We start from the raw sequence: 27,703 nt of genomic DNA on the forward strand, positions 1-27,703 counted from the left end.
CCGATGATGAGACTGAAGGAACCTAAAGAGGCGCAGCCAAGGCCCAGAAGGTACCAGAGACTGTTCAGGCAGTTGGCTCCGCTGGGGAGTGGTGGCACAGTCCTTCAGTTGCAGGGGCTGCTGGGGCTTCATTGACTGAGTGGCTGGAGAGACGCTGTTCGGATGACAATGAGGGGAAGTGGAGCTACTCAACCGCCCCAGATGGAAGCACTATGGATATGATGCGGGAGCAGGTCGGAGAGACCAGTTTTCATGATGCACCATCTTGGCAGCCATGGTAGACGGAAGCAGAGGCAGCACCATGGCAGCTTCAAAGTTCATCCCCTCAGCTGGTGCCTCTGCAGCAGACTCAGTTCCATCTGACTAGTCCGAAACTATTATTGGGTCCAGCGTCTACCTGAAGGTACAAAGGGTCGCAGGCAGGCCTCTGGGAGCAGAGTTTCTTACTGGCTGGGCTGGTAAGGCGGCCGGAACAACCTACAGATGGGTCAACCATGGTAGAAAACCTTAGAGGGCAAGCTAAGAGACAGCAGTTGGGGATTTAACAGCTGGCTCGAAGGCCTTCTTTATGTGCTGTCCCAGACACCTGGCCAGCAGACCAGGTCTCACAAGGCCCCATGGCTACACTGGGATTCTGGACCCAGCAGTTGGCATGGGTTCCCCCCACCGTTGCAGGCTTCATTTGATGGGGATCCTGATCGCATGGCCCTCTTTCTGAGTCAAGCCATCAGCCATCTGGACCAATACACTCAGTACCACCCCTCGCAATGGGCAATGGTTGTAACAGTGACAGCGGTGTTGGAAGGGGAGGCTGATGAGTGGGTGGCTGACCTGCACAGTGAACATGCATGAGAATTGGCAACCGTTGGTTTGTTTTTGGAAGCGCTTCATGTCCAGTTTGAGGACGGGACGTGGACACAATGGGCAGAAGGAGAGCTCCTGTCATTGAAACATTGAGGCTGGTTGGCGGTAGACTACATCCGGGAGTTTTGAAGAGTTGTTGGTAAGTTGCAGGCCTGGCTGGAACAGTTAGTGGTTCACCAGTTCCGGGTGGGGCTCAATCGCAAACTGCACCAGGCTTGTGTATACCATGGCATCCCGAACCAGCTACGTGATTGGTTCCAAGCATTGGGTAAGAGATTACGGGAGTTCCATTCCAAGGACGACATCGGTCCTGGTCCGAAGAAACCGGGGTACAAACAAACAGGGTTGATGGGTGAAGCCCGTCCTGTCCCCACTGCCCCGGGTCCCGTGGAAAGATCCGTACGATTACCATTCCATTGTTTCTGGTGCAATCAACTGGGACACTGGGCTGTTGAGTGCACAGGAACCACCGAAGACGCCAGTCAGCAGCAGCTCGGGCAAGAGCACGAGAGCAATTCAACAAGCCTTGGAACGATCCTGGGGTACACAACAAGCACAGCTGTCGGTACCGTCCCCAGAAGAGAGAGAAGCAACGGAACTAGGGACGGCGTTTTAACACAACTAAAATATTAATCATATTTATTACCTTTAACTAACATACATACATATTACATTCATTAAATATAATTTCCCTTCTTATTACTACTTCCCCTTGTTATATAAAAACATGTATTTTATTAATCCCCCTTTCTCTAAATCCCCTCTATTTTTTTTTCTTTTTTGCACCACTATATTGATTAAATTCCCTTTTCTAACCATCATCTCTTATCCGCTTTAAAGAGTTAATTATTCATTTTTTAGCTTGCCTCCCATATTTCTCTCTTGGGTTTTTGTTTCTATCTGCTTCTACATCTTGGCTACTCATTTTAAATTTTTCTCCCTTCTCTTCCCTTTTCCATTGTCTAGTTTTCAAAATATCTGCTCTTGCCTGTCTCTCTCCCATAAAAATCTTCCTGTTTCCCCAATTTCTTTTTTATTTTCCTTAAGGTCCTCTACACTAGGCTTATGTCATCCGTCCCTATTGTTTTTATTATTGTCTCTTTTTTTTCCTCTTGTCCCATTTGTTTTGTCTGTTCCATTTTTTTATCTCCTCTTTCAGCTAACTCCTCCTCTTTCTGGGTGTCTTGAACACTCACTGTCTTTTGTATTGTATTTCCCAGCTTTTCATCTATGTTCTCCAATCGTTCCATAATTTTCTGGCAATGTCTTGTCAGTGTTTCCCTTGTACTTTTGATTGATGCCACTTCTTCCCAAATTCCAGTCCGTTCTTCTTGATGAAGCATTTTGTTGAATTCTATTGAATCCCTCTTTTATCCAGTAATCCAAAAACCATATGTTCAAATCTACAAAAACTTCTCTTAACAGTTCAATGTTCTTGTTTCTTTATCCCCAATATAGTCTGCCTGTATCTCTGAAATGCACCTTAAGTCTACCATCACCTCCTTAGGTCCTTCTATAAATCCAATTTTATATTGTAATTATCAGGGGTCTTTTCAGCAATATTTTTTTTCCTTCTGCGCTTAATTCTCCAATAAACAAGTTTTGGGAATATGCTATTCTACCTTTCATCAGCAGGTGGCGCTCTTTATTTAAATTTCAATATTAAGCCGGTTTTCCCATTTTTCCATGATATAAAGATAATGTTAATTTTTGGGTAAATATTTCCAGCATTTCAAAACGCCTGTCCAGTAAAACGCCTGTCCAGTTTAGAAGTCCAATTTTCTACATTTTAAGCAATTTTTTCTGTCTTTTTCCCTCTAGTTCTTCCTCCTCCAATTTTAATATTTTTTTCAACATGCCAGGTTGCTGCTAGGTTAAAGATAATTATGAATCCTTTTCCAGATTCTTTTTGGGGTTTAAAGATTTGAATAAAAAAAGATTCTTCTCACCCAGTTCCAAATTCTGTTCACCAACTTCACTACAGCATTATTCTTAGCTGTTCCTTGGCTCTCTCAATTTCATGGTGGCCATCTTGGATGTCTCTTCTCTTTGTCGTGGCATAGAGAGAATATTTCCAACGGTTACACTGCACCCTGAAGTACGTATCAGCGGGCAGAAACTTCCTGGCAGATGCCCTGTCGCGGATGCCCCAACATAACAGCCGCCGTGAGGAGGTGATCCATGCAATTATTCCCCCTCCTCAAAAGGCCGCCCAAGTGACGGTTAGAAGCCCAAGGAGCAGCCTCTTACATGATATACAGGCTGCATTGTCCACTGACCCCCGGTTCAAAGAGAAACAACAAGTACTAACACATAGGGAGGGTTTTGCGTGGAAAGGTAGCAAATTGTATGCTCCAGGGGAAGTGAGACCCAAGGTGTTACAGCAGTGTCATGACGTTCGACAGGCCGGTCACTTTGGATTCCTCAAAACTTTATACCTCACCAAACGCCAATTCTGGTGGCCTTGAATGAAAGTAGAAATAGACGAATACATGAAAAGCTGTCCGATCTGTACAACTATGAAACATCAGCCAGGAAAACCTGTAGGGCTCCTACAATCAATGGCTGATCTGTCCCGGCCATAGGAGGAGATAGCCATGGATTTTATAATGGAATTGCCAGACAGTAAAGGACACACAGTAATATGGATGGTCATTGACCTTTTTTCCAAACAAGCTCATTTTGTACCTTGTGTTGGACTACCATCAGCAAGACACCTAGCAAAATTGTTTGTGTCACACAACTACCATCTCCACGGGGTACCACAACCTATTATCTCAGACCATAACCTGGGCTGTTACTTGGAACCCTGACACTCTGCCTCCTGTAGCACTCTGCCAGACAAAACAGAGCAATCTGCCAGACAAAACGAGGTTAATTACAAAATGTGGCCTTTGCTTTGTGACATCCAGATCCAGCGAGCAAGGGGTGTGAACTGCACAATACACTTTTGTTTGGTTACGAAGAAATATCCCCAAAGTCAGATGTAGACTAAATGTCTTTTAGCTACACACTTAAATGTCTTTTAGCTACACAGCTTCCCAGCAAACAGGAAATTTTGAAGCTCCAAGTCCAGTTAAAGATGATTCATTTTAGGATGAGTAACCAGTTCGCATGTTGGAAGTTCCTAAAGGAATGCTAGGAAATTTTAAAGAGCATTCTTTTTATATATATATAAATATAAAAATTTTATTTTATTTATACAAACATTCCATCTTTCATTTGAACAGTGTGTCATCTGGGTATAAATACCCTGTTTCTCCAACAATACGGCCTCCCCCAATAGGAAGTCCTAGCATGTTTTATAGGCATGAAATGAAATTAAGCCCCTCCCCCCAATTAAGGCCTATATTAAAACATGCGAAATGGGGGGGGAATGGCGGGGGGGCTTGCTGTTAGGAAGTACTTTTGTTGCACACCTGGATATGGATATGGTGCTGCCTGCGTTGACCCTGATACAAAGTGCCCCACCAACGCCGAGGTCAACATCCAAGCCGTTGCCGCCCCGCCTGCCCGAAGATGCAAGCGGGGGGGGGGGGGAGATGGCCTAGCCATTTTTTCGGGGCTCAAAAAAAAATAAGACCCGGCCTTATTATTTGAGAAACCCGGTACACTGTGCAATAACCATTATAGTTTATACATATTAATTGCTTAGCTTTAATATTCTATTCTTACTTAATACTAATCTACATCATATATCTAATTCTTATAACATTCCCCATCTTAACATTTTTAATTCTTACCGCATTTTTACTACTTTGCGCTAGTCTTCTTTAATTTCTAACTTCCATATTTGTTTTCCAACCATTGATAAAATAAATCCCATATCATATAATATTCAATTTGTTCCTTCTCTTGGATTGCTAGTGTTAACCTATTCATTTCTGCACAGTCTAATATTTTTCTAATCACATTCTCTGCAGTTTTCCAATTTTGTGCAAATCTAATTCTAGCTGCAGTTAGTACATGAATAATTAAATATACATTCTCTTTATTATAATTTTCAGGTATAATCCCCAACAGAAATCTTTCAGATTTTAAATCAGTATGTTGTTGTATCATCTTTCCAACCACGTATGTATTTTTGTCCAATATCTTTTTGCTTCTACGCATGTCCACCACATGATAATGTGTTCCAGGTGTCTGGTGACATTACCTGCATTAGCTGATTTATCTTTAAACATCCTTGCCAGTCTTGCCAGTACAAGATGCCATCTATAAAACATCTTATACAGGTTTTCTTTATATGCCATTGACATTGTTAGTTTATAGTTTCTATCCCACAATTTCTGCCATTTATCTAATTCTATAGTGTAACCAAAAAATTTTGTCCATGCTATCATTGTTTCCTTTACTTGTTCTTCCAATTTAACACCCAATTTAACAATACAATTTTTTATCAATCTTACTTCTGTTCCAATTCTGTTGGTTCTTTATAGAAAACATCTAGTTTAACATCTTTTTCATATCTATACTGCATCTGTATATATGAATACCAAACCATGTAAATCCCCTGTTCATTTAATTCTTGCTTAGTTTTGAGCTCACCCATTTCATTCAAAATATCTTTGTAACTAACAATTTTTACCATATTAATAATATTTGGGTCAGTAAGTGCTTCCATTGTCAAAAGCCAAACTGGAATCTTCAAATAGTGCTGTTCTTTGATTTTCTCCCATATTAACAGTACAACATTTCTTATATGATGTCTTTGAAAATAACCATGTCGTCAGCTTTGGAAGCCATATTGAGATCAGATGCTCCCATGCTGCCACATCTGAGCCTGGGAAAGTGGGAAGGGGGGAATTTATTGGAGTATATCTAGTTAGACATAACAACATTCTTTTTCTGATTCAAGGTCAGGTTGTGTTGCGCATTACTGAGAGGAAGTTTTAACTTGGGATGGATGGTGATTGGGCCATGTGATGTGATGATGGATTTTGGGGATGGATTTTGTAGTTTTTATTTATTATAAGGAAGCCCAGAACTTTCAAATTCGGGATTCCACAGTTGTGCCAGTTACTATCCAAAATAAAAGGAACCTTTGAGAAGATGTCTGTCTCGGGAGTTACTGGACGGAATGGAAGGTTGCTGGAATGCTGACACATGTATCTTACTTTTCCCATACCATAGAAAAGCATGTCAATCCAATTGCAAATCATGCCCCTCCAGAGTCAATAATCTTGTGTTCCTCAATACAATCCATTCTTTCATCATGTTAACATTGCGGCCTGATAGTATAATTCCCAATCAGGTAATCAAAACCCTCCTCTAGTTCTTGTATCTGTAATGTTTTTAAGTTTATTCTTGCTTTTTTCCCTTGCCAGATATACCTTAATATTATTTTTTTTATTAAGATCTTCAAAATATTTTTCTCCAGTTTTATTGAAACAGGTACAATAATCTCAGCAATATGTTCATTTTAATTGTTGCTATCCTCCCTATTAACGATAATTGCAAGTTTTTCCATTTTTCCAGATCTACCTTAACTTTTTGTTTCAATTCATAATTATCTTCTTTAATTGTCACACTTCTTGCTGTTAATTGAATCCCTAGATATTTTACTTTCTTAGTAATTTGGATATCTAATCTCTTTGTTATCTCTTTTTTCTGTTTCTCTGTGACATTTTTCACTAAAATCTTAGTTTTTTCTGTTTTATTTTCAATCCTGCCACTTCGCCATACTTCTATTTTTTATTAGCGTAGGCCTTGTTTCTAGAGGATCTTCTTAGATCCTGTATCTAGAGGATACAAACTAAATCATCCACAAATGCCTGTAACTTATATGTTTCTTTTTTACCTCCATGCCTTTTATCTCCTCATCTTGTCTGATATTTCTATTTAATACTTCTAGTGTTAATACAAATAATAGTGGTGACAAGGGGCATCCTTGTCCTGTTCTTCTTAATATTAACCTTTCAGTCATATCCACATTTACCATTACCCTTGCGGTTTGTTTATAATATTTTGCTTTGATCATCTTAATAAATCTCTCCCCGAAGTCCATTGCTTTCAATGGTGCTACCATAAATTGCCAGTTCACATTATCAAACTCCCTTCTGTGCATCTAGAAACATCAACATCATTTGCTTCTCTGGATGTGCTTCATAGTATTCCAAAGTATTCCAAAATATTCTCATGAGGGTGGAGCTGATGTTGCAGCAACATGACGTGCCTCACAGAAGCTCCGGGGGGGAATGTCGAATCCCTAGCTGCTGGGGGTCCAAGCGCACCTAATTGCCTTGTAGAGGTGATGAATGGAAAGAGTGCAGTCTGAGGATCACAGGGAGCCCGCAATCTCCCTTTAGTGACCCGGATAAGGCTCTTTAACTTAACAGCTGGTAAGGCAGTCATTGCATGCTGCTATGAAGCTGGGACAGCCACCGGAATGAAGTGAGGAAGACAGACAGAAGAACAGTGTGATTTATCTGAGTGAGAGACGTTTAATCCTGAATTTTTAACACTTTTAGAAGAAAGAGGCCCTTGGAAGATAACTGGGAGAAGTGAGACCCAAAAGGGGAGGTGGAACTTTTTCTTTCTTCCACCTCCGGAAGGAAAGCGGCGAGGAGAGCTTTAAGGGCTGTCAATGACTGATTATGGACGTTGCAAGAGAATACTTAGGAAGCCAAACTGGATATTTTAAAATACAATACTTCTAAACTAGAAATTTTTGGACATTACTAAAGCTGACTATAGAGATTTTTTTTGTTCTTTTTTCCCTATATTGTATAACTTGCATTGGGAAATAGAACATAAAGAGTCAGAAAAGAGAGAAGCAGGCAAAAGTGAAAAGTGGAAGACATAAGAGAGGGGAAGACAAAGGAATAGCCTTGAAGTCTGAGAATACAGTGATAACAAGGTGTTTTGACTGAAGAATTAAGATAGAGAACAGAACACTGTCTTTTTTTTCGCAAACAGTGTAGCTCTTGGAATTCAAAGGAAAATAAATCAGACAACGCAAATAGAAATTGAATAGAAAATACTTCCCTTTGATTTTTTTCCTTTTTTTTCCCTTTTCTTCTTTTTGCTCTGCGTACTCTCTTTTTGGACATAAAATAACTGGTGGTTGAACTCTTGAGCTTGGTGGGCCAATTTGGATTACAATCTATTACTTTGCAAGTACTTTCTTTTTGGATATAAAATAATTGGTGGTTGAACTCTTGGGTTTGGTGGGCCAATCTGGATTGCAAGTTCCTTTCCTTTAGTTAAACTGGATTAAGGTTTGAAGAACCTGAAGAAAATGAAGGACTCCAAAGATTGAATTTGTACTTGGATTATAATTTATATTTTCACTCGTTTTTGGATTGAACTATTCCCCTTATTTTGGGTAGATTATAAATACTAGAATATCTTAAAATGAAGAAGACAACATCAGCACCATCTTCAGCATCATCGTCCACTACTCCTAGCCCTACTGGACAGAGAACCTTGGATGCTATGCTTCAACAGGAGAAGGCTAATATGATGCAAGTGGAATTGAAAACCATGATACAAGCTCTACATGAGGATTTGAAAGGAAGGATAGGAAAAATAGAAGATAAAGTAGAAGATAAAGTAGAGAAAGTGGAAGAAAAAATAGAGAACTTTCAACAAATGATGGCGCAACATGAACAACGTATACAAAAAATAGAAGAAAAAGCTGAACTAACAGAGAAAAGAGTGGGAGAACTTGATTATAGACTTACATTAGCAGACCAAAATAAAGAACTTACAATCATATTGTCAGAAATCAACTGGGCATACTATTATTTGAGATTCCAGAATATGGAAAAAGAAAAGGGAGGCAACTTAGTAGAGATAATGGCAGAACTGTTGGCAGGAGATTTGGAGGTGTCTAAAGAGAAAATTTTGGTTGAGATCGATGAAATATTCAGAGTCCACAGTAGATATGTGATGAGAAACAGACTTCCTAGAAAGGTCCACGTGAGATTTACCAAAAAAGCAACAAAAACAGATACTTCAGAGAGCAAGAGATAATCCCTTAAAATATAAAGGGAAAGAAATAGTAGTTTTAAAACAAGTTCCAAGAATAATCAGAGATTTAAAGAAGGATACCAGTTCTTGACAAAGTGCTTAATCAAAAAAAGGAATGAACTTTAGATGGCTGATACCAGAGGGAATATTGGTGATGTGGCAGGAGCAAAGACACAGATTAGATTCAAAGACACAGATTAGATAGATTCACAGATTAGAAAAGATGGAGCAATTTTATGATCAGTATTTGAGACCACAAGAGGAAGAGAGATTGCAAGAGAAAGGACAGAAGAGATGTCAAGAAGAAGCCATAGAAGACAGAGACATACGATAAATAGAAGAGGCAAGAGAATGGGAGAAAATATCAATAAGGGAAGGCACAAAGGCAAAAGAAGCAAGAGAGCAGCAAAACCCATTTATAAATAAAACTATGGAAGAAGAAATAAAGTTAATGTCAATTAACATAAATGGACTGAATTCGGCAATAAAAAGGAAAAGCACTTTTAGTAAATTAGAAAAATTAAAATTTGACATAATTTGCTTACAAGAAGTTCACATTAAAAAACAACACAGTAAAGTATTGGACAATCCTAACATTGGGAAACTATATACCTCCCTCCCACAACAAAGTAAGAGGAGGGTAGCGTTTTACATTAAAGAGACAATAAAGACAAAACAAATCTATACCGATGAGCAAGGGAGGGTTCTGATGTGGAAATAACAATGAACTATAAACAGATACTATTAGTGGTAATATATGCCCCAAACAACCACCAAGAGGACTTTTATGATAAACTCCATAAGAAAATAATAGAATTGGAATATGAAAATATATGTGTACTAAGAGATTTCAATGCAATAGTGGATGTGGAACGGGATTATAAAACTAGAAAAATAAACAAAAAAGCCAGGAAAACACTACCAAAACCTTTTTTTTAAATGGTGGAAGAATTAGACATTGAGGATGCTTGGCAAGAAACACATACTGAGAAAAACCAATATACATTTTATTCAAATAGACACGTGTCTTGTCTAGAATCGATATGATGTGGGCATCAATAGAATTAATATCTAACACACAAGAAATAAACATTGAAAAAAGTACCTGGGCAGATCATAACCTGATAAAAGTTATATGGAAGGGACAAAAAAAGAAGTGAAGATGGACAATGAATAAATTAATATTGAAAGACAAGGAATTTATTCAATTTATGGAAAGAGAATTGGACTTTTTCTTTAAAGAAAACAGAAAAGAAGAAACCTCATTACAAAATGTATTGGACACAGCAAAGGCATATATTAGAGGATTAACTATAACATATGGGAAAGAGAAATAAAAAGAGATAAAATCAAAAGAAGTTAGAAGAGGAATATAAAAGGTTAGAGATGGAACTACAAAAGAACCCACAAAAAAGAACATAAAAATCAAATGGACTTAAAAAATCGTAAGTTGGGTCTAATAGATAAAGAAGAGCTAGCACAAAAAATTAAAAGACCTAAACAAAACATTTTTGAAAATGCAAACAAACCAGGAAGATGGCTGGCATATAGACTGAAAAAAGAGAAAGAAAAGAAATTGTTTACCAACTAACAGATGATGAAGGAACTCTTTATTATCGAAATGATGATAAAAAGAAAATAATTCAAAATTACTACAAAAAACTTTATGATCAAGAGATAATTTCAAAAGAAAAAAAATAAAACAATACTTAGAAAAAGCAGAACTACCTACAGTACCAGAAACAATTAAAACAACATTAGAAGAAAGAATAACAATGATGGAATTAACAGAAGCAATTAAAAGACAAAAGAATGGCAAAACACCAGGGCCGGATGGTCTACCAGCAGAATTATGTAAAACTTTAAGGACCCTTTTAAGCAACCCAATGTTGGAAGTATTTAATGAATTATTGATAGAGGCAAAAGTACCAAACTCTTGGATGGAAGCATATATTACTCTCATTCTGAAAAAAGACTCAGATCTGAAATAGATAAAGAATTACAGGCCAATATTGGATGTGGACTATAAAATATTTGCTTCAATATTGCAAAACAACTAAAGAGGTTTTTAAATCAATTTATACACTCAGATCAAAATGGCTTTTTACCTAAGAGACAAATCAAAGAACATTTGAAAGGTACTTTAAAGAACATTTAACGGAGGAGTGCAGAATAACCCTTCTCTAACTGAAGCTGTAGAGACACGGCACCAATCAAAACACTTTTTGTGAAGCAACTGATCAACACTGAGAGGGTAAGCCACTAGTATATGAAAGTAAGAGCAAACTCCACTCCCTTCTAGTACTGATGATGTTGCCTAATTTGGCAATGAAACATCTGCAAGAAAACCATTAAGCTCAAACAGCACCAAGGACCCCACAGTTCAACCCTGAGTACAAATATTCTCTTCTATCGATAAACACTTTTTGGTTAGAGGGACTCAGAGACTGCCTTATATGAGATGGCTCACAGTGGATTTCATTCTAAATTTTAATATGATTTCTGTTAATAAGGAATGTATAATTATAATGGCTGAGTCTCTGATCCTTCATACATCAAAATGCTAAATAAAAATGCTAAATAAAAATGATTTGAAAAAAGAAAAGGCTCAGGAAAGAAAAAGAGTGAAAGTGTAAGAAAGAAAAAGGAAAAGAAGGAAAACCAAAAAAGAATGGCTTCCAATTTTCTTTGATACAGATACAGTTGTACTAATAAGTTTACATACCCTGCCAGAATTTATGATTTCTTGGCCATTTTTCAGAGAATATGAATGATAACACAAAAACTTTTCTTTTACTCATGGTTAGTGGTTGGCTGAAGCCATTTATTATCAATCAACTGTGTTTACTCTTTTAAAATCATAATGACAACAGAAACTACCCAAATGACCCTGATCAAATGTTTACATACCCTGGTGATTTTGGCCTGATAACATGCACACAGGTTGGCACAAAAGGGTTTGAATGGCTATTAAAGGTAACCATCCTCACCTGTGATCTGTTTGCTTGTAATTAGTGTGTGTGTATAAGAGGTCAATGAGTTCCTGGACTCCTGACAGACCCTAGTTTAGTTTAGTTTAGTTTAGTTTATCGTTTAGTTTATAGTTTAGTTTAGTTTAGTTTAGCTTAAGTTATTGTCACTGCACCTCGTACAACGAAATCAAACACCATCTTCAGTGCACATCATGGCCATGACCATGACCATGAAAATAAACAAACACACATCCTTCACCCTTCACACATTGAACCGGAAACCCCCAACACCACACCAACACTGCACTATACAGCAGAATTCAAAAGAGCTACTGCCCTGGGATAGAAACTGTTTTTCAGCCTATTTGTGCTTGTTTTTATTATTCTGTACCGTCAGCCAGATGGTAATAGTTCACAAAAAAGGGTTCCCATGATGAGATGGAACTTTGAGAACGTTTTGAACTTTCTTAAGGCAGCGGGAGCTAGAAAGCTCTTCCAAAGACAGGAGAGGGCAACCACTGATCTTCTGGCCAATGACATTAACCCTCTGGAGTGCTTTCCTATCTACTACTGTGCAATTGGCATAAAGTGGTGCAGTATGTTAAAATGCTCTCTATGGTGCAGCAGTAGAAAGTCACCAGCAGTTTTTCATTCAGTTGTTGTTTTCTGAGAAGTCTCAGGTAGTATAATCTCTGCTGGGCCCTTTTGACCAGGGCTGCAATGTGGGCACCCCAGGTCAGGTCCTCTTTTTAGGGTAATACACAGAAACTTAAAACTGGCCACTTGCTCCACTCGGTTTCCATTGATAAGCAAGGGCTGGATATCTGATCTGTTCCTTCTATAATCCACTATAAGCTCCTTGGTCTTATTGGTGTTGAGGACCAAGCTATTGTCTCCACACCACAAAAGCAACCGGTCCACCTCATCTCAGTAGGCAGACTCATACCCCCCAGAGATAAGTCCCACAACTGTTGTATCATCTGGAAATTTAGCAATAGTATTACTAGCATGAGTGGGAATGCAGTCATGCACATAAAGAGTATAGAGTAAGGGACTCAACACGCAACCCTGTGGTGTAGCAGTGTTAAGAATAAGGGCTGAAGAGGTATGATTACCTAATCTGACCCTCTGTGAGCGGCCAGACAGGAAATCCATAATCCAAAAGCAAACTGAATTAGAAAGCCCAAGGTACAGAAGTTTAGACACTAGTCTATGTGGAAGAATTGTGTTAAATGCAGAACTAAAATCCACAAAAAGCATCCTCACATAGCCCCGCTGTGTTCTAGATGAGTCAGAGCAGTGTGAAGAGTGATGGCTATAGCGTCCTCTGTAGATATATTTTTTATATATGCAAACTGGTGTTTATTAAATGTATGCGGAAGACCAGAAATGATATGCTGGCAGACCAATTTCTCAAAGCACTTCATGATGATAGGAGTGAGTGTCACTGGTCTTTAATCGTTGAGGTTATTGATAGCGAACTTCTTTGGCAGCAGAATAATGGTGGAAGCCTTCAAACAAGATGGAATAGTGGACTGGGATAAAGACCAATTGAAGATCCTGGTAAAGACTCCAGCCAAATGATCAGCAGAGTCTTTTTTTTTTTAATAAAAGTTTTATTTAAGTTTTCACAAAACATACAAATACAAATAAAATATCTTTTTTTGAGAACAGTGTGGCCCCGGGTTATCACTTCTCCATACAGACATAAACTCAATGCATATTTATCTTATACATTCTAATCCATATCTTATAACTATTTTCACAATTTTTCCAATAGCTTTTCCCTTTCTTTACTTCCTATAGCCTTATTTTAAATTCTCATTCCTTTTTTAATTCAATTACGTATCTTTTTCTAATTTTAAAAATCTTTCTAATCAATGTTTTTATACTTTCGTCTGTCCTGTTTACAATTTCATATTATCTTTTCACATAAAACAAATTTCCCCCTGTAATTACTAGACTGGAGTGTAACATCTTTGTATCTTTTTTCAAATCTTATTTAAAAATTTAAGTTACATTTTTACAGTTATAACATTCATTTTCTAGTCTCTATTTTATAACACATACCTATTTTCAATCGAATTCTGCTTGGTACATTCCCTTAAAATACACACTAAATTCTTAAAAGAAAAAAGTATATATGTATATATATTTGTGTATATATGTATAACAATAGTAAATGGAATAATTATTCTATTAAAGTACAGCTCTGCCATTAATATTAATAACAATCTTTTGCATTTCTATTTCTTTTAACAAACATTACCTAGTAATATCAGTTGTCTTTCACTTTAATCATCTATATTTCATATTTTACTTATTACTGTCTTTAAATAAAAAACCAAACAACAGTTATTAACAGTAGTCAATAAAGTTATTATTCTTATTCAAGTTAATCTTGTCAACTGATAAAAATCTTCCATGTTTCTTTTCAGTTTTTTTAAAAACGTTCTTTTTAAATCATTAAGAGCCTTATTCTCTTTACAAATATTCCACTACACATCAATAGAAATTTTTTCTATCACTTTAATCATCTAACATATTTTCTAACCGTTTTCTATTTCTAATATAACAATGCTATCCCATGCACCCTTGCAGAATCCTCTCCTTAAGTTAAATTTTAACCATTGTCTCTGTGTCTTTTAAATAGGTTTATACCTTTAATTCTTGTATGTTTTTCCTGTACCGCTATATCTTGTTTCTGTCTTTTGTAGCTTCTTTTCCTTTCCCTCTTCCCTCTCTTCTTCTCCCTCCCCTTTTTATTCCCTTTTCTATCTGATTCTCCCTTCTGTGATCCTCCCTTCTGCTTCTTCTTGATATGATTACTTTTCAAATTACTCTTTTTTTTGGCTGTTGCTTCAGTACTTAAGTTTTTAACTCCCTTTCCTCCTTTCCCTTTTTTACCTCGCTTAAAATTGCTTGGTCATTAAAGATGGCTTCTTCGTTGTCCCGCCCTTCTTGTTCTGCCAGTGTTTCTTGTTGTTTTTCATAGTTCAAGATCTCCATTTCTAAAAATTGAAATACGAAGCCAAAAGATCCTCTTCCATCTTGTGCTTCTTCTTTTTGTTCTTTAAGTCTCATTTTTAACTCTTCAAGGAGTGATGCCATTTTAAAAAAAATTAAACAACCCCCAATTGATTTTATTTTATTTCATTAGGATCCTCCATCCAAAGTTCCAATAATCATCCAATAATCCAAAACTGTTTCTTGCTTCTTTTCTCACTTTCTCTTTCCAGGGGCTTTGTTATAACAAAGTTTCAGCTACAATGTATCTTTTGCAAGCCTTGTTAAAATTCCACTATCAATTTTTTTTTAAAGTTGCAGGTGGTCTCCTCCATTTTCCAGATTCCACCCTCTTTTTTCCTTTTCCCTCCGTTGGTTTCTTTCTTTTTTTAAAGAAAGTTTTTAAATTATCCAAGAATGTTTATCCCTTTGACACTTTATTTTCAGCTAAAAATAGCCTATTAATGTCAAAGTGGATTAGTATCAATTTCTTATTCAAATCTCTTTTTCTTAATGTTCCAAGTCAGTTAAAACTGTCGATGTTAGAGGGGAAAAAAGCCAATTCCGTTTCCTTTCCCTTTCTCTTTTGCAGCTTAAAATCTTTTTTAGGAATAAAATTCAGGTTCCAGGTACCTTAAATAGATTCAATTCAATTCAACCCGGTCTCCATTCAACCCGGTCAGTCAAACTTTCTCCTTTAAACTTCCTCCTGCACAATCTTGTCTGGTCGGGTTCTTCTTTGAGGTGGCCATTTCTGACCACCACTGCAACCACCTTTGGGAAAGGGAGTAATGGCCAGCCGAGGAGGAGAGATGCGGCTCTCCTCAACCCCGCTGACGGTTCCCCCTTCTTCACCACCTCTACAGGGTGGCTTCAGCTCCAAATCCGGGCTGCTCGGGGCGCTCCAGCGGTGAGCACGGATCAAAACCACGGACGATCGCGATTTCAGTCCATCGCCGAAGAAACCCAAACCCGGAAGTCTGATCAGCACAGTCTTTAAGCACTCGGCCAGAGATACCGTCAGGACCGGCAGCCTTTCTAGGGTCCACAGCCTTCAGAATGCTCACCTCCTGTTCCTCCACAATGAGGTGGGGGCTACAATTCGCTGGTAGTTGTGTTTTATCTGTCTCTGAGGTCTCCACTTCAAAGCGAGCAAAGAAATGATTTAGTTCCTCTGCCAATGAAGCATCCCCCTCAGCAGGAATGACATTGGTCGCTTGATGGTTTATAATTTGTTGAATCCCTTGCCACACCTGTCTCACGTTATTGCTATAAAAATTATCCTCAATCTTCCTCTTATAATCAGTCTTGGCCTTCCTTTCTTCAGATTAGCTCTGGCAACACTGTATCTTGCCCCACCACTGGACCTAAAGGCCTTCGTCCTGTCACACAAGAGGCGCTGGACTTCCTTGGTCATCCAGGGTTTCTGATTGGGATAGATCCTAATACGTTTATCCACAGTGATAGTAGCTGTGCAGTGTTTGATATAGCACAGAACAGTTGCAGTGTGCACCTCTAGGTCAGGGTGGTAAAAGATGTCCCAATTTGTGTTCTCGAAACAATCCTGAAGTTGTTGGGAAGCATCTTCTGGCCAAGATTTCACTGTCTTTATTATAGGCAGAGCCCGTCTCCTAAGAGGAATGTATGCTGGTGCTAAAAGCAGTGACATATGGTTTGATTGTCCTAGATGTGATAATTGTATAACCTTATAGCCATGTCTGATGTTGGTATATACTTTGTCCAATATGTTTGCTCCTCTAGTAGCATGCACACTTAACATGCTGATAGAATTTAGGGAGCACTTCTTTTAAATCAGCTTGATTAAAGTCCCCCACTATGATATGCACAGAATCAGGATACTTATTCTGCTGATTACTAACAATGTTATACAAGAATCCCAAAGCTATGGTAGTATTGGCATCAGGTGGGACATAGACTACAGTAATCAAAACCACACTGAATTCCCGCGGAAGATATATGGGTCTACATTTAAGAGTTATATACTCCAGATCCATGGAGCAGTGGCTGCCTACAGTCTTTGTATTGATACACCAGCTTTTGTTTGCATAAAGGCTTAAACCTCCCCCTTTGATCTTGCCAGAATCTCTATTCCTGTCCTGCCGGTGAGCTATGTAGCCTTCCAGCTCAATAGCTGCATCTGGAATGAGTGAATGAAGCCAAGTTTCTGTGATTAGCAAAACACAACAGTTCTTGATGAATCTGCAATCTTTGCAATCTGTAGCCTTAATTCATCCATTTTGTTAGTCAGAGATCTTGCATTGGTAAGAAATATACCTGGAATTGAAGGCTTGTGTGGAAACTTACTCAGCCTAAAGAAAACCCCAGCACGGCATCCTTTCTTTCTCTTCCTGTTCTTTCTCCGCCTCTTCCTCCTTCCTACAGGGATAGTGATCCATGGCTTCCCCAGGGGCCTAGCTGCCTCCTTCGGTATGTTATGAGAATTTATAAAATCATCTGTAATAGCCTTTTCACATTTCAGTCCAATTTGTAACAAGGCTTGCCTCTTTGCCCCACAGGATGCAATCAAGGAAAGGATCCAAAACACACACAGAATCATACACACCATACATTGAAAGAAGGAGTGGTTAGCCGCAGCATCCATGTGCGCAGCCATCTTGAAAACCGTTTATATCTTTCAACCAGTGCTGCACTGACATTTCTGGCTTCTGAGTCATGGAGAAAGCAAAAGAATTGTCAAAGGATTTGCAGGAAAAGGTAGTTGAACTGTATAAAACAGGAAAGGAATATAAAAAGATATCCAAGGAATTGAGAATGCCAATCAGCAGTGTTCAAACACTAATCAAGTGGAAAATGAGGGGTTCTGTTGAAACCAAACCACAGTCAGGTAAACCAACTAAAATTTCAGCCACAACTGCCAGGAAAATTGTTGGAGATACAAAGAAAAACCCACAAATAACTTCAGGTGAAATACAGCACTCTCTGAAAACATGTGGTATGGCTGTTTCAAAATGCACAATAAGGAGGCACTGGAAGAAAGATGGGCTGCATGGTCGAGTCGCCAGAAGGAAGCCATTACTACGCAAATTCCACAAAGTATCCCGCTTACAATATGCCAAACAGCACAGAGAAAAGCCTCAAACCTTCTGGCACAGTCATTTGGAGTGATGAGACCAAAATTGAGCTTTTTGGCCACAACCATAAATGCTACATATGGAGAAGAGTCAACAAGGCCTATGATGAAAATTACACCATTCAAACTGAAGGTGGCGTAGTTCTAGGTTGTCTAGGTCTAAAATTTCAAGTCTGGTGGCATAAGGTATTCTGCTACGAGTACAGGAGTGGAGAACTCTTCTTGTGAAATATTTCTGCACTTTCTCAATTGTATTAATATCAGATATGTAATGCGGGTTCCAGACTGATGAGCTGTATTCAAGTATTGGTCTAGCAAATGTTTTGTATGCTCTAGTTAGTAGAGTGATATTACCTGAGAAAGCTACGCAGGATTAGGTTTACAACTCTTAATGCCTTTTTGGCTTTGTAGTTACAGTGGGCTCTAGCACTTAGATCATTTAAGATGAGTATTCCAAGGTCCTTGACAAAGTTTGGGTCATCAACAAGGTCTTGACTATTCAGCTTGTATTTTATTTATTTTAAATTATTATTTTTTTGCCAATATGTAAGATAGAGCATTTATTTGTTGAGATTTGAAGTTGCCATTTGTTTAACCATTCTGACACATAGTCGAGATCTTTTTGAAGGGTAGCAGTATTGTCGGTGGTGTTAAATAGCTTTACATCATCAGCGAAAAGAACACAGTTGCTCTTAATATGATCACAGAGGTCATTTATGTAGAGTATGAAGAGAGTTGGTCCTAGAACGCTGCCTTGGGGGACACCACTGTTGACCGGATTTGATAGGACGCTCCCAATTTTGACCATTTGTTGCCTGTTTGACAGGAATGCTTCTAATCCAGTTATGCACGTGTCCAGAGATACCATAAGATTTTAATTTTAGGAGTAGTACCACTGAATCAAAGGCTTTACAGAAGTCTATGTAAATTGCGTCAATTGCTTTGCCCTGATCAAGTTGTATAGTCCATATGTTTTTGCAGTGTAAGAGTTGTAGATTACAGGATAGTTTTTTTCTGAAACCAAATTGTTTGTTAGAGAGTAGGTTGTTTGTCTCTAAGTGGAGGATAATGGATTGGTTAATAATTGATTCCATGACTTTACAGGTGACGCAACATAAAGAGATTGGTCTGTAATTTTCAACTAGGCTGGGGTCTCCCTTTTTGAAGATGTGGATGACTGTGGCTAGTGACCATAGGTTTGGGAAGAGCTGGTCCTGAAAGATTTTTCAAAGATTATGCTTAGAGGTTCGCCTTTGGTAGTGGATAGCTTTTTTAAGAATTAGGCACATATTCTGTCTGGTCCAATAGATAGAGATGGTTTTAGACTTAGATTCAATTCCCAGAATTCCCCAGGAAGCATGAAGTTCACCCATCTTAAACTAGCCAAGACTGAAAAATGCTGATCTACAGATAGGGATTTTTCCATTAATCTTTTACTGGTCTTATTTATGTGCACTCATAATGCAAAATCCTCACTCCCACTCCACCCCAGAGCAATCATAATGCAAAACCCTCACTCCAACCCCATCCCAGAGCAATCATAATGCAAAATCTTCACTCCAACCCCACCCCTGAGCAATCAAAATGAAAAATCCTCACTCTAACCCCACTCCAGATCAAAATGCAAAATCTTCACCCCACCTCAGAGCAACCACAATTCCCTCACTAACCTGCTTTCCATGTTCCCCTGTGTACAGGGCAACAAAAGAAGACCATGCGACTATCAGTTTAAAAAAAAAGTGCAATCAGACCTTCCAACTTCTTGGGGGGAAAAAGGTCTCATGAAGTTAAAAGATCTAATTTAACTTTTTTTTTACTGGTAGTCCCACAGTCTTCTTTGTTGCCCTGCATGCCAGAGAACAAAGCTGGAAAGCAGGTTAGTGAGCGAATTATGGTTGCTGCAGGATTTTGTAGGAGGTCGCCCAGGCCAAAAATAGGACACAGGTAGTGGTAGGATTAATTTTTTTTATTACCGATTCTGTAGGCGTGGCTTGGTGGGCGTGCAAAATCCAATTCCTTTCCCACCCCACTAACCTGCTTTCCAGCTCCGTTCTCCTGTGCAGGGCAACAAAAGAAGATCCAGCTGATCAGCTGGGACTTGGAAGGCACAGAATAGATGGGGGTGAGGCCAGTCAGGGGTGGTATTTGCCAGTTCTCTGAACTAGTCAAAATTTCCGCTACTGTTTCTCCAGAACTGGTCAGAACCTGCTGAATACCACCTCTGGACACGGGGGAGGGCACAAGCCCCTCCCCGACACCCGATTTTGGCCTGCAGAGTGCTGCAGGAGGCACCATAGGCCGGTTCTTTGCTATTTCTAGGCTGGCCCCATGGGCCAGATCTAAACACAGGGTGAGTTTGACACCCCTATCATAGAATATAATAGTTCTTGTATAAAAATTATTTAGATAATTGACTTGATCGTGACCATCTTCCTGCTGATACAATTAAAAAAATATTCAGCAATTTCTTCCTGAACAGGTACTTCAACCTTAGAACTGGACTTAGAACCAGGACTGGTTGTACCAAATGGATTCAGCAACTCAATGAGCAAAATTCTTAGCTTCTTCAGAAAGAAGTTGCAATTTCACTCTGTTATATGTTAAAAAGATTTCTGGGAATTCCCTTCTGCAGACATTTACTAAACTCATTCAGTTACTCCAACCATTCAGATACTAAGAAAGAGAGAGCAAAAACAGGCTCATTCTTCTTAGCCTTGGTTTGACATAGTGTTTTGAGCCCCAAAGAAAATTGATTATAAAATTCAAATTATATAAAGAAAATCCAGTTGAGCACCCCTCTCCCTCCGCAGGACTTTATGTCCATGAAAAAACCAATAGAAGCATCTATTACGAAACAAGAAAAGATAATTTAATAAGGCTTCCTGGCAGCAACTGATGCTATAATCTCAAAACAGAAATCCCATTTTATTCTGATGCCTAATTGCTTCCTACCCCATTGATAGGACCCTACATTTCCATACCCTTTACCTTCATCTGTGTGGGACGACCACTGTCTAATTCTCCTAAATTTAACCTATATCTCAATGTTAACTTTCTCTCCAACCGGATCTCAGTTTTAAGAGCTGAAAAGAAGGCTTAAGTCTAATAAATAAGTCTAAAAATCAGCTTAAGTCTAATAAGTCACAAGGCAATGATTTTAATCACTGCTGAAATATTATGGAACAATTTGGAATGGTGGACCTCAGTTCTTGCTTTCATTTACTTAGATTGATCACACTGCAGAAATCCCAGAGGACTGGGCCTAGCATCATAGTGCCCATTTACAAAAATCTTGCCAGCTAATTACAGGGAGTCCTCAATTTACAATCATAATTAAGACTGCAATCTTTGGTCGCTAAGTGCTGTAATGTTATTATTTCATTACTAAAAAGAGTCAAAAACAAATGTGCAGCATTTGAAAAAGCACTTTTTCCCTGCTTTTTCAACTGCAGCTGTGCCGCGCAAAGCAGCTGAGGTTGAAAAAGCAGGAAATAAAGGACAGGTAAGAGCCCAGGCAGGCAGGTGGGCCAAAACAGCAGCAGACATAGAACCGTTCTATGTCTGCTGCTCTTCAGAGCTACCGGTTCTACAGAGCCAGACAGAACCGGTAGAATCCCACCCCTGCTTTATTTTCCTTTTTCTACTTTGCCCTACACTTCTTCTTTTCCCTTCCCTATTTTCCACTATTTTTATTTTCATTTGATTTTATATTCTGATAAGTTTAATAAAATTATTTTTAAAAAACATCCATTCTTCTTTCCAAGTTACAGTTGTAGATGGCCCCATAAAAACAAGGTTTCTCTGGGCACTTTATGGCTTGCCTCCCATAACCACCAAAGATTAGAACGGGGCAGCAGCAATAAAATTCATAGTAAATGATAAAGACCAAACTAATGACACCATAACAATCAGTCTCAGAATTGATAATTGGCAGATAGCTTTTAGGATCAACCATCAAGTACAAATAAATAAACAGTGAAGAAATACATTGCAGACTGCCATTTGGTAGCTATGAAAACTTTAGAAAGATATTCAGATGCCTTGATATCAACAAAGATGACCAGTGCAAGCAATGGTATTACCTGTGGCATTTTGTGGTTAGTGAAAGTTGAAGAAGCAGAATAGAAAGAAAAGCAATTATTTTGAACGTTGGTGTTGGAGAAAACTCCTGAGAGAATACTGTGGACAGCCAAAAAAACAAACAACACTGTTTTGGATCTTACCTTTCTTATGTTGGTCCCCACATAGCTCTTAGGCTCCTCTTTAAACTGAGATGATCTGGAATAATACAAACATATAAAGGTATTAAATACAGGGAATACAAAAAAGTTCTCTGCTTTTTAAAGCTAATTTTATTAAAGTTTACTTTAATAAAATAAATACTAATGTAAACTAAACAGAATAAAAACTAGAAGGTGCAGAGAAGAAAAAAAAATAATAAAATAGAAAAGAAAGAAAAAATAATACAGTAAAAAAAATAAGGAAATAACTTCCTCATTCATCACAAGTACTGTATAAACAATTTTATTAACTTACATTGAAGAAGCCTGCAAAAATTCCACAAAGCCCCGATGGTCTATAGGTGTAGGAAAGAGAGACAGCTGGGATGGGAGAACCAAGAGAGTAACCCTCACCCGTGGTAACCATAAACCCGGGTGGAAAATGGAGCTGGAGGCCCTATCAGATCAGGAAGAATGGGGCGAGGAACCACTGGTAGATGACCGACTGAAGCGGTACATAAATCGCCTCATGAGGGAAGCCCTGGAGGGCCTCAATGTGCAGGGTGAACCAGGTCTCCAACGAAGGAGAGTGAGTGAACCAGAAATTGAGAGAATCCGAGCCATCATCCCTGATCCAGCAGAGAATGATCCAGCAATGGAACAAGCCAGATGACCAGCAGCCATGTTAGATACCCAACCCCTTGCCACTCCAGAGCAGGGGATTAACCCTGGCCAACCCAGAGACATACAACTGCAGAGAAAGGTCCCACCCTTGGGGGTAAAATTCAATGGGGACCCCAGAAATTGGGATTCTTCCTGGTGCAAGTCCTCACCTACATGCAAGAATATGGGTGGAATTTTCTGACCCAAGGGGCCCGAGTGCGAGTCGTCACCCTGGCCCTAGAAGGGGCAGCCGGCAGATGGATGGTAACCCTCCACAATGTTAACACCCCAGAGCTGAGGAACCTCGATCGATTCATGACAGCCCTACGCCACCACTTCAAAGACTCCCTCGCTGATCAAAAAGCCGATGACTGGCATTAGAGTCGTAAAGCAATGCCGTTGCCCAATAGCTAAGTACACCGAGGAACTTCTTGACCTGGCCTGGCCAGCCAAATCGACTGGCCAGAAGATATCCTAGTCTGTTGGTTGAAAGATGGACTCAACAATGATCAGTACACTGCCTGCCTGGCCCGTGGGACCCCAAACCTCCTGCATGAATTCTACCTGATGGCAGAGGAGGCGGAGATAAAAATGGCCCATAACCAGTACCGCAGCGGCAGAGTTTGGAGAAGCTCCCCACCCCAGGGAAAGCGGGAGTTTTTCAAACCCCAAACCACCATGATTCCAAGACCATCTGACTGTTTTAGGTATGGAAAAGAGGGGCACCGTGCAGCAGGATGCCATTCAAAAAACCCCACCAGAAAGCCAGACCACCCATCAGGGGGAAACCTGGAAAATCCAACCCTCGAGGAAAAGAAACTGCCCTGAGAAGCCGAGAAGCTGTGAGGTTCCAGTCCCCGCCAAACCCAGAGGAAGAATCCCCAACGCCCCGAGGAGACCTGAGCCAGTCTGAAAGTGATCCGGAAGATGATCCACTGGTAAGCGACCCAATTGAACCACTCACTCTACCCCTAAGACTGTTTATCCCCAGCCGAGGGAAGGGGGAGGAAGTAGCAGCATTATTGGATTCAGGATGCACCCAGTGCCTAATCAATCTCACCCGAGCAGGGAAATTGGGAATCCAACAAAGGAAAATGGAAAAGCCCATTGCTTTCTGCCAATTAAATGGAACTATAGTGAGGGGGAGCCAGCCAGTTTTGCCACAGAAGTATTGAAAATAGAACTGGGGAACCATAGTGAGATGCTCACATTCATTGTAGCACCAGGAATGGAAGGGCCACTAGTCCTAGGATTCACATGGCTACGGAAATGGAATCCAAAAATAAACTGGAAGAGAGGAACCGTACATTTCCAGAAACATGTAGCATTTGCAAACAACCCAGAGGAAAGGAAAAGAACAGACAACAGAAAACCAGCCACGGCTGGTCAGCCAGCTGAACCGATTAATATCCCCAATGAGTACCAGGATTTAGCCCAAGTTTTTAGCGAGGAGGTTTTTAGCGATGAATTCCCACCCCATTGCACCACAGACTGCGCCATTGAAATCCTACCAGGGGCTAAACTTCCAAAACCGAAAATGTACTGCATGTCCCCCGGAGCACTAAAAAAACTCAGAGGATTTATCAATAAAAATCTAAAAAGGGATTTCATCGAACCTACTTGACCAAAAATAGCAGCCCCAAGTATTATTCCGCAGTAAGAAAGATGGCTCTTTGCGTCTGTGTGAATTACAAAAATCTAAATGCCATCAATGTGGAGAATATGTACCCACTCCCCTCCTTCATGAAGGACATGCTAGCCCATCTCTCTAAAGGAATTTTTTTTTCAAAGTTAGATCTACGAGACGCATACTACCGCATCAGAATAAGGGAGGGGGATGAGTGGAAGACGGCTTTTAACACCCCACTGGGATGCTACCAATTTAAAGTGCTCCCTTTCGGACTACAAAGGGCACCTGCCGTGTTTTTGCAACTAATTAATGAGACTCTCCATGATTTTTTTGTACAAAGGGGTTCTAGTTTATCTCGATGAAGATGGTGTCGGGTTTGAAGGCTAATAAATAAATAAACCTCATGACATGATTAAAAGAATAGTATATGTTCAACCTAAAGAAAAGCAAGCTAAAGGGAAAAAGGGTAAGACAAGAACAAATGGGTGTGAGCTCTGCAGAGAGATCTCCAAATTTGAAATAAGGAAAAAAAATTGTCCATGAGGGCTAGTGGGGATTAATTTACCTGGAGTCATAAATGCTGTATTACTCGAGATTTTCAAACAAAAGTTGGACAGGGGAATCTGTGGTTGAAATAAAGCTGCTGATGTTACTGAATTATGGCTGCAAGTAGATTGATTCAGTATCAACTGTCATGTCCAACAATGAGTTGTAGCTCAGTGAATTTTCTGTATAATTGCATCTAGCAAAGTGCTCCTGAGAATTCACCAACAAAATGTCAAATGGTTGGATTCCAAGGACGGCAAAAACATTGATACTATGCTGACTCTGAAGTAAGCAAAAGTAATAATTTCGTATTTTATTTATTTTTTTAGTTCCCTACCTAAAATCTGAAGAAAATAAGTGGCATATCTTTGAAGAAACGTGGACCTGACCTTTGGAAAATGTAGATATGAGCAAAACCATTACAGGTGAATTTTCAGAAAAGATTATTCCGTCTAAGAGGAAAATATGAGAAAGAAACTTAAAATAGCGCCACTTTGATTTTGTTTGGCAGAAGATGGAAGCAGAGGAAAACACTGACAGACTTTCAAAATTCTGCATTTTACCCTATAAAAATTAAAAGTTTCCTGTAATTCTTGCCATGCCTGTTTCCTGGCCTGGGTTATACTGAAGGGCTGACCCAACCGTCAGTGCAAATCATTTTCTCCTATTCTAAACCATCCTGGATATTGTGCTAACTTAACTTCAACTGTAATTACCAAAAACCTGTGTACTACATACCAGCTAATTGTTCAGAGTTTTCAAAAGTGTTTTTCATAAAATATTTTATGAAAACTGACCTTTCTATATCTATTACTGGCATCCATGGGCCACACAGCATAGTTTTAGATGCATATAATTCCTTTGTTTTGTTTTATTGGGGAAGGACAAGCAGCTGCTAACTAATAATCATGGTAACATGGGTTGTGGTTCAGCAGTTTTTAATTTGGAGGACAAGTATAGTACCAGAGTATTGGAAAAGGGAATATGTTGTTCCCAAGCTCAAAAAAGGGGAGAAGGACAACTCAGGGAACAACACTGGTCAGCTTGCACTCAGATGATTAAGAAATAGGTTTGCAAGTATTTAGAAAAGAATTGTTTAATTAAGTACAGTGAATTTACAACCCATCTCATAGTGTGGTTGTTGTATTGAAAATAGGAGGAGGAAAATATAGATGAACAGGAGTAGATGAAAAAGAATAAGATAGGTCGTACCTGGCTCAGCAGTAAGACTTGTAAGAAGGCTCTCATGTCCTGGAAAACCATTAGCCAGCACTATGCTACAGCTTCCAAAAGAGCCATTGTTACATCAATTGAGGTATAATATTATCATGGGAAATAATAATTTTATTTTACACTGCACTAGTCACACCACATTTGGAATGCCATGTCCAGAAGCATGCTGATAAACTGGAAAGTGTGCAGAAAACAGCAACAAAGATGGTGTCGGGTTTGAAGGCTAATAAATAAATAAACCTCATGCCATGGTTAAACGAATGATATATGTTCAACCTAAAGAAAAGAAAGCTAAAGGGAAAAAGGGTAAGACAAGAACAAATGGGTGTGAGCTCTGCAGAGGGATCTCCAAATTTGAAATAAGGAAAAACATTTGTCCATGTGGGCTAGTGGGGATTAATTTACCTGGAGTCATAAATGCTGTATTACTCGAGATTTTCAAACAAAAGTTGGACAGGGGAATCTGTGGCTGAAATAAAGTTGCTGGTGTTGCTGAATTATGGCTACAGACAGATGTCTGCAATAGCCTGAGGATTTTTCTGCCCTGGGCAGGAAATTTGACCACAAGGCCTCCAAAGCCGCTTCAATCTAATGCTTCCATGAATTATTATTAATTTTTTTTTGGGGGGGGGGGAGTGGTAACAGAGAATTTTGACAACAGAAAATTGGGTTCCCTTTCATTGGTTTTGTTCATCCGGATATAAAAACAGAAAATTCACTGAGCTACAACTCATCGTTGGACATGACAGTTGATACTGAATCAATCTACTTGCAGCCATAATTCAGTAACATCAGCAACTTTATTTCAGCCACAGATTCCCCTTCTACAGTTTATTTGTCTCCAATGCAGATATGTTTAAAGGGATTCTAGTCTCATTTCTTCAGTTCATGCTGGGTAGGCTACCTGTAACTGCTTCTTGAACTATAGTGCTCAGAAGTGGGGGTACCAGCTTATCACTAGAGCAGAGACAGGGATGGCAAACTAGATGTTATTAAAGTTTTCCAACTCTGCAGGCTGTGCCAGTTTTCAGTTTTTAGATCACTGCTGCATTCTAAGATCACAATAATTTATTTAATATATTTAAAAGACTAAAATTTGTCATACAAGTTATGAACAGTCAGAGAAAATAATGACAGAATTTGCTTTCCAAATGCCTCTAAAATACAGATGATTTATTGAGATTTAGTCAGGCCAAAGGCTGTTGAATCTGTCAGATGAAACATAAAGAGTTCACTAGGAGTCTTGCACAATAAGAACACGTCTCTTTCATGTTCTTTGATGAGTTTCTTGTTTTCCTAGAGATAGTAAGACTGAAAATTTAGGGTAGTCTTTAGTTGCTGAAGCCATTATTTTTCATTAGTTTATGTTATTCCTATTATGTGATAATATTCCTCAGTTTCATATATTATTTTATTCCTCCTTATTGCCAGTGAAGACGATACATACTGATGAAAGGACAAGCTTTGCAAGGGCCTGGCAATA

General features: G+C 39.1%; 1 protein-coding gene across 4 annotated transcripts in view; it reads right to left on the reverse strand.

Moving 5' to 3' along the window:
- Nucleotides 1–27,703, reverse strand: part of GBF1 (golgi brefeldin A resistant guanine nucleotide exchange factor 1) — a 348,645-nt gene that overhangs the window by 198,989 nt on the left and 121,953 nt on the right. For all 4 annotated transcript variants that reach the window (XM_087963724.1, XM_026674267.2, XM_026674268.2 and 1 more), the window contains exon 8: nucleotides 22,152–22,206. In XM_087963724.1, the coding sequence (XP_087819850.1) occupies nucleotides 22,152–22,206 (55 nt within the window). The remainder of the gene's footprint in view (nucleotides 1–22,151; nucleotides 22,207–27,703) is intronic.

The sequence above is a fragment of the Notechis scutatus genome, chromosome 4 (assembly GCF_049901735.1).
Source record: "Notechis scutatus isolate UNSWTSFEM ecotype Mainland chromosome 4, rNotScu1.2, whole genome shotgun sequence".
Lineage (NCBI taxonomy): Eukaryota > Metazoa > Chordata > Lepidosauria > Squamata > Elapidae > Notechis > Notechis scutatus.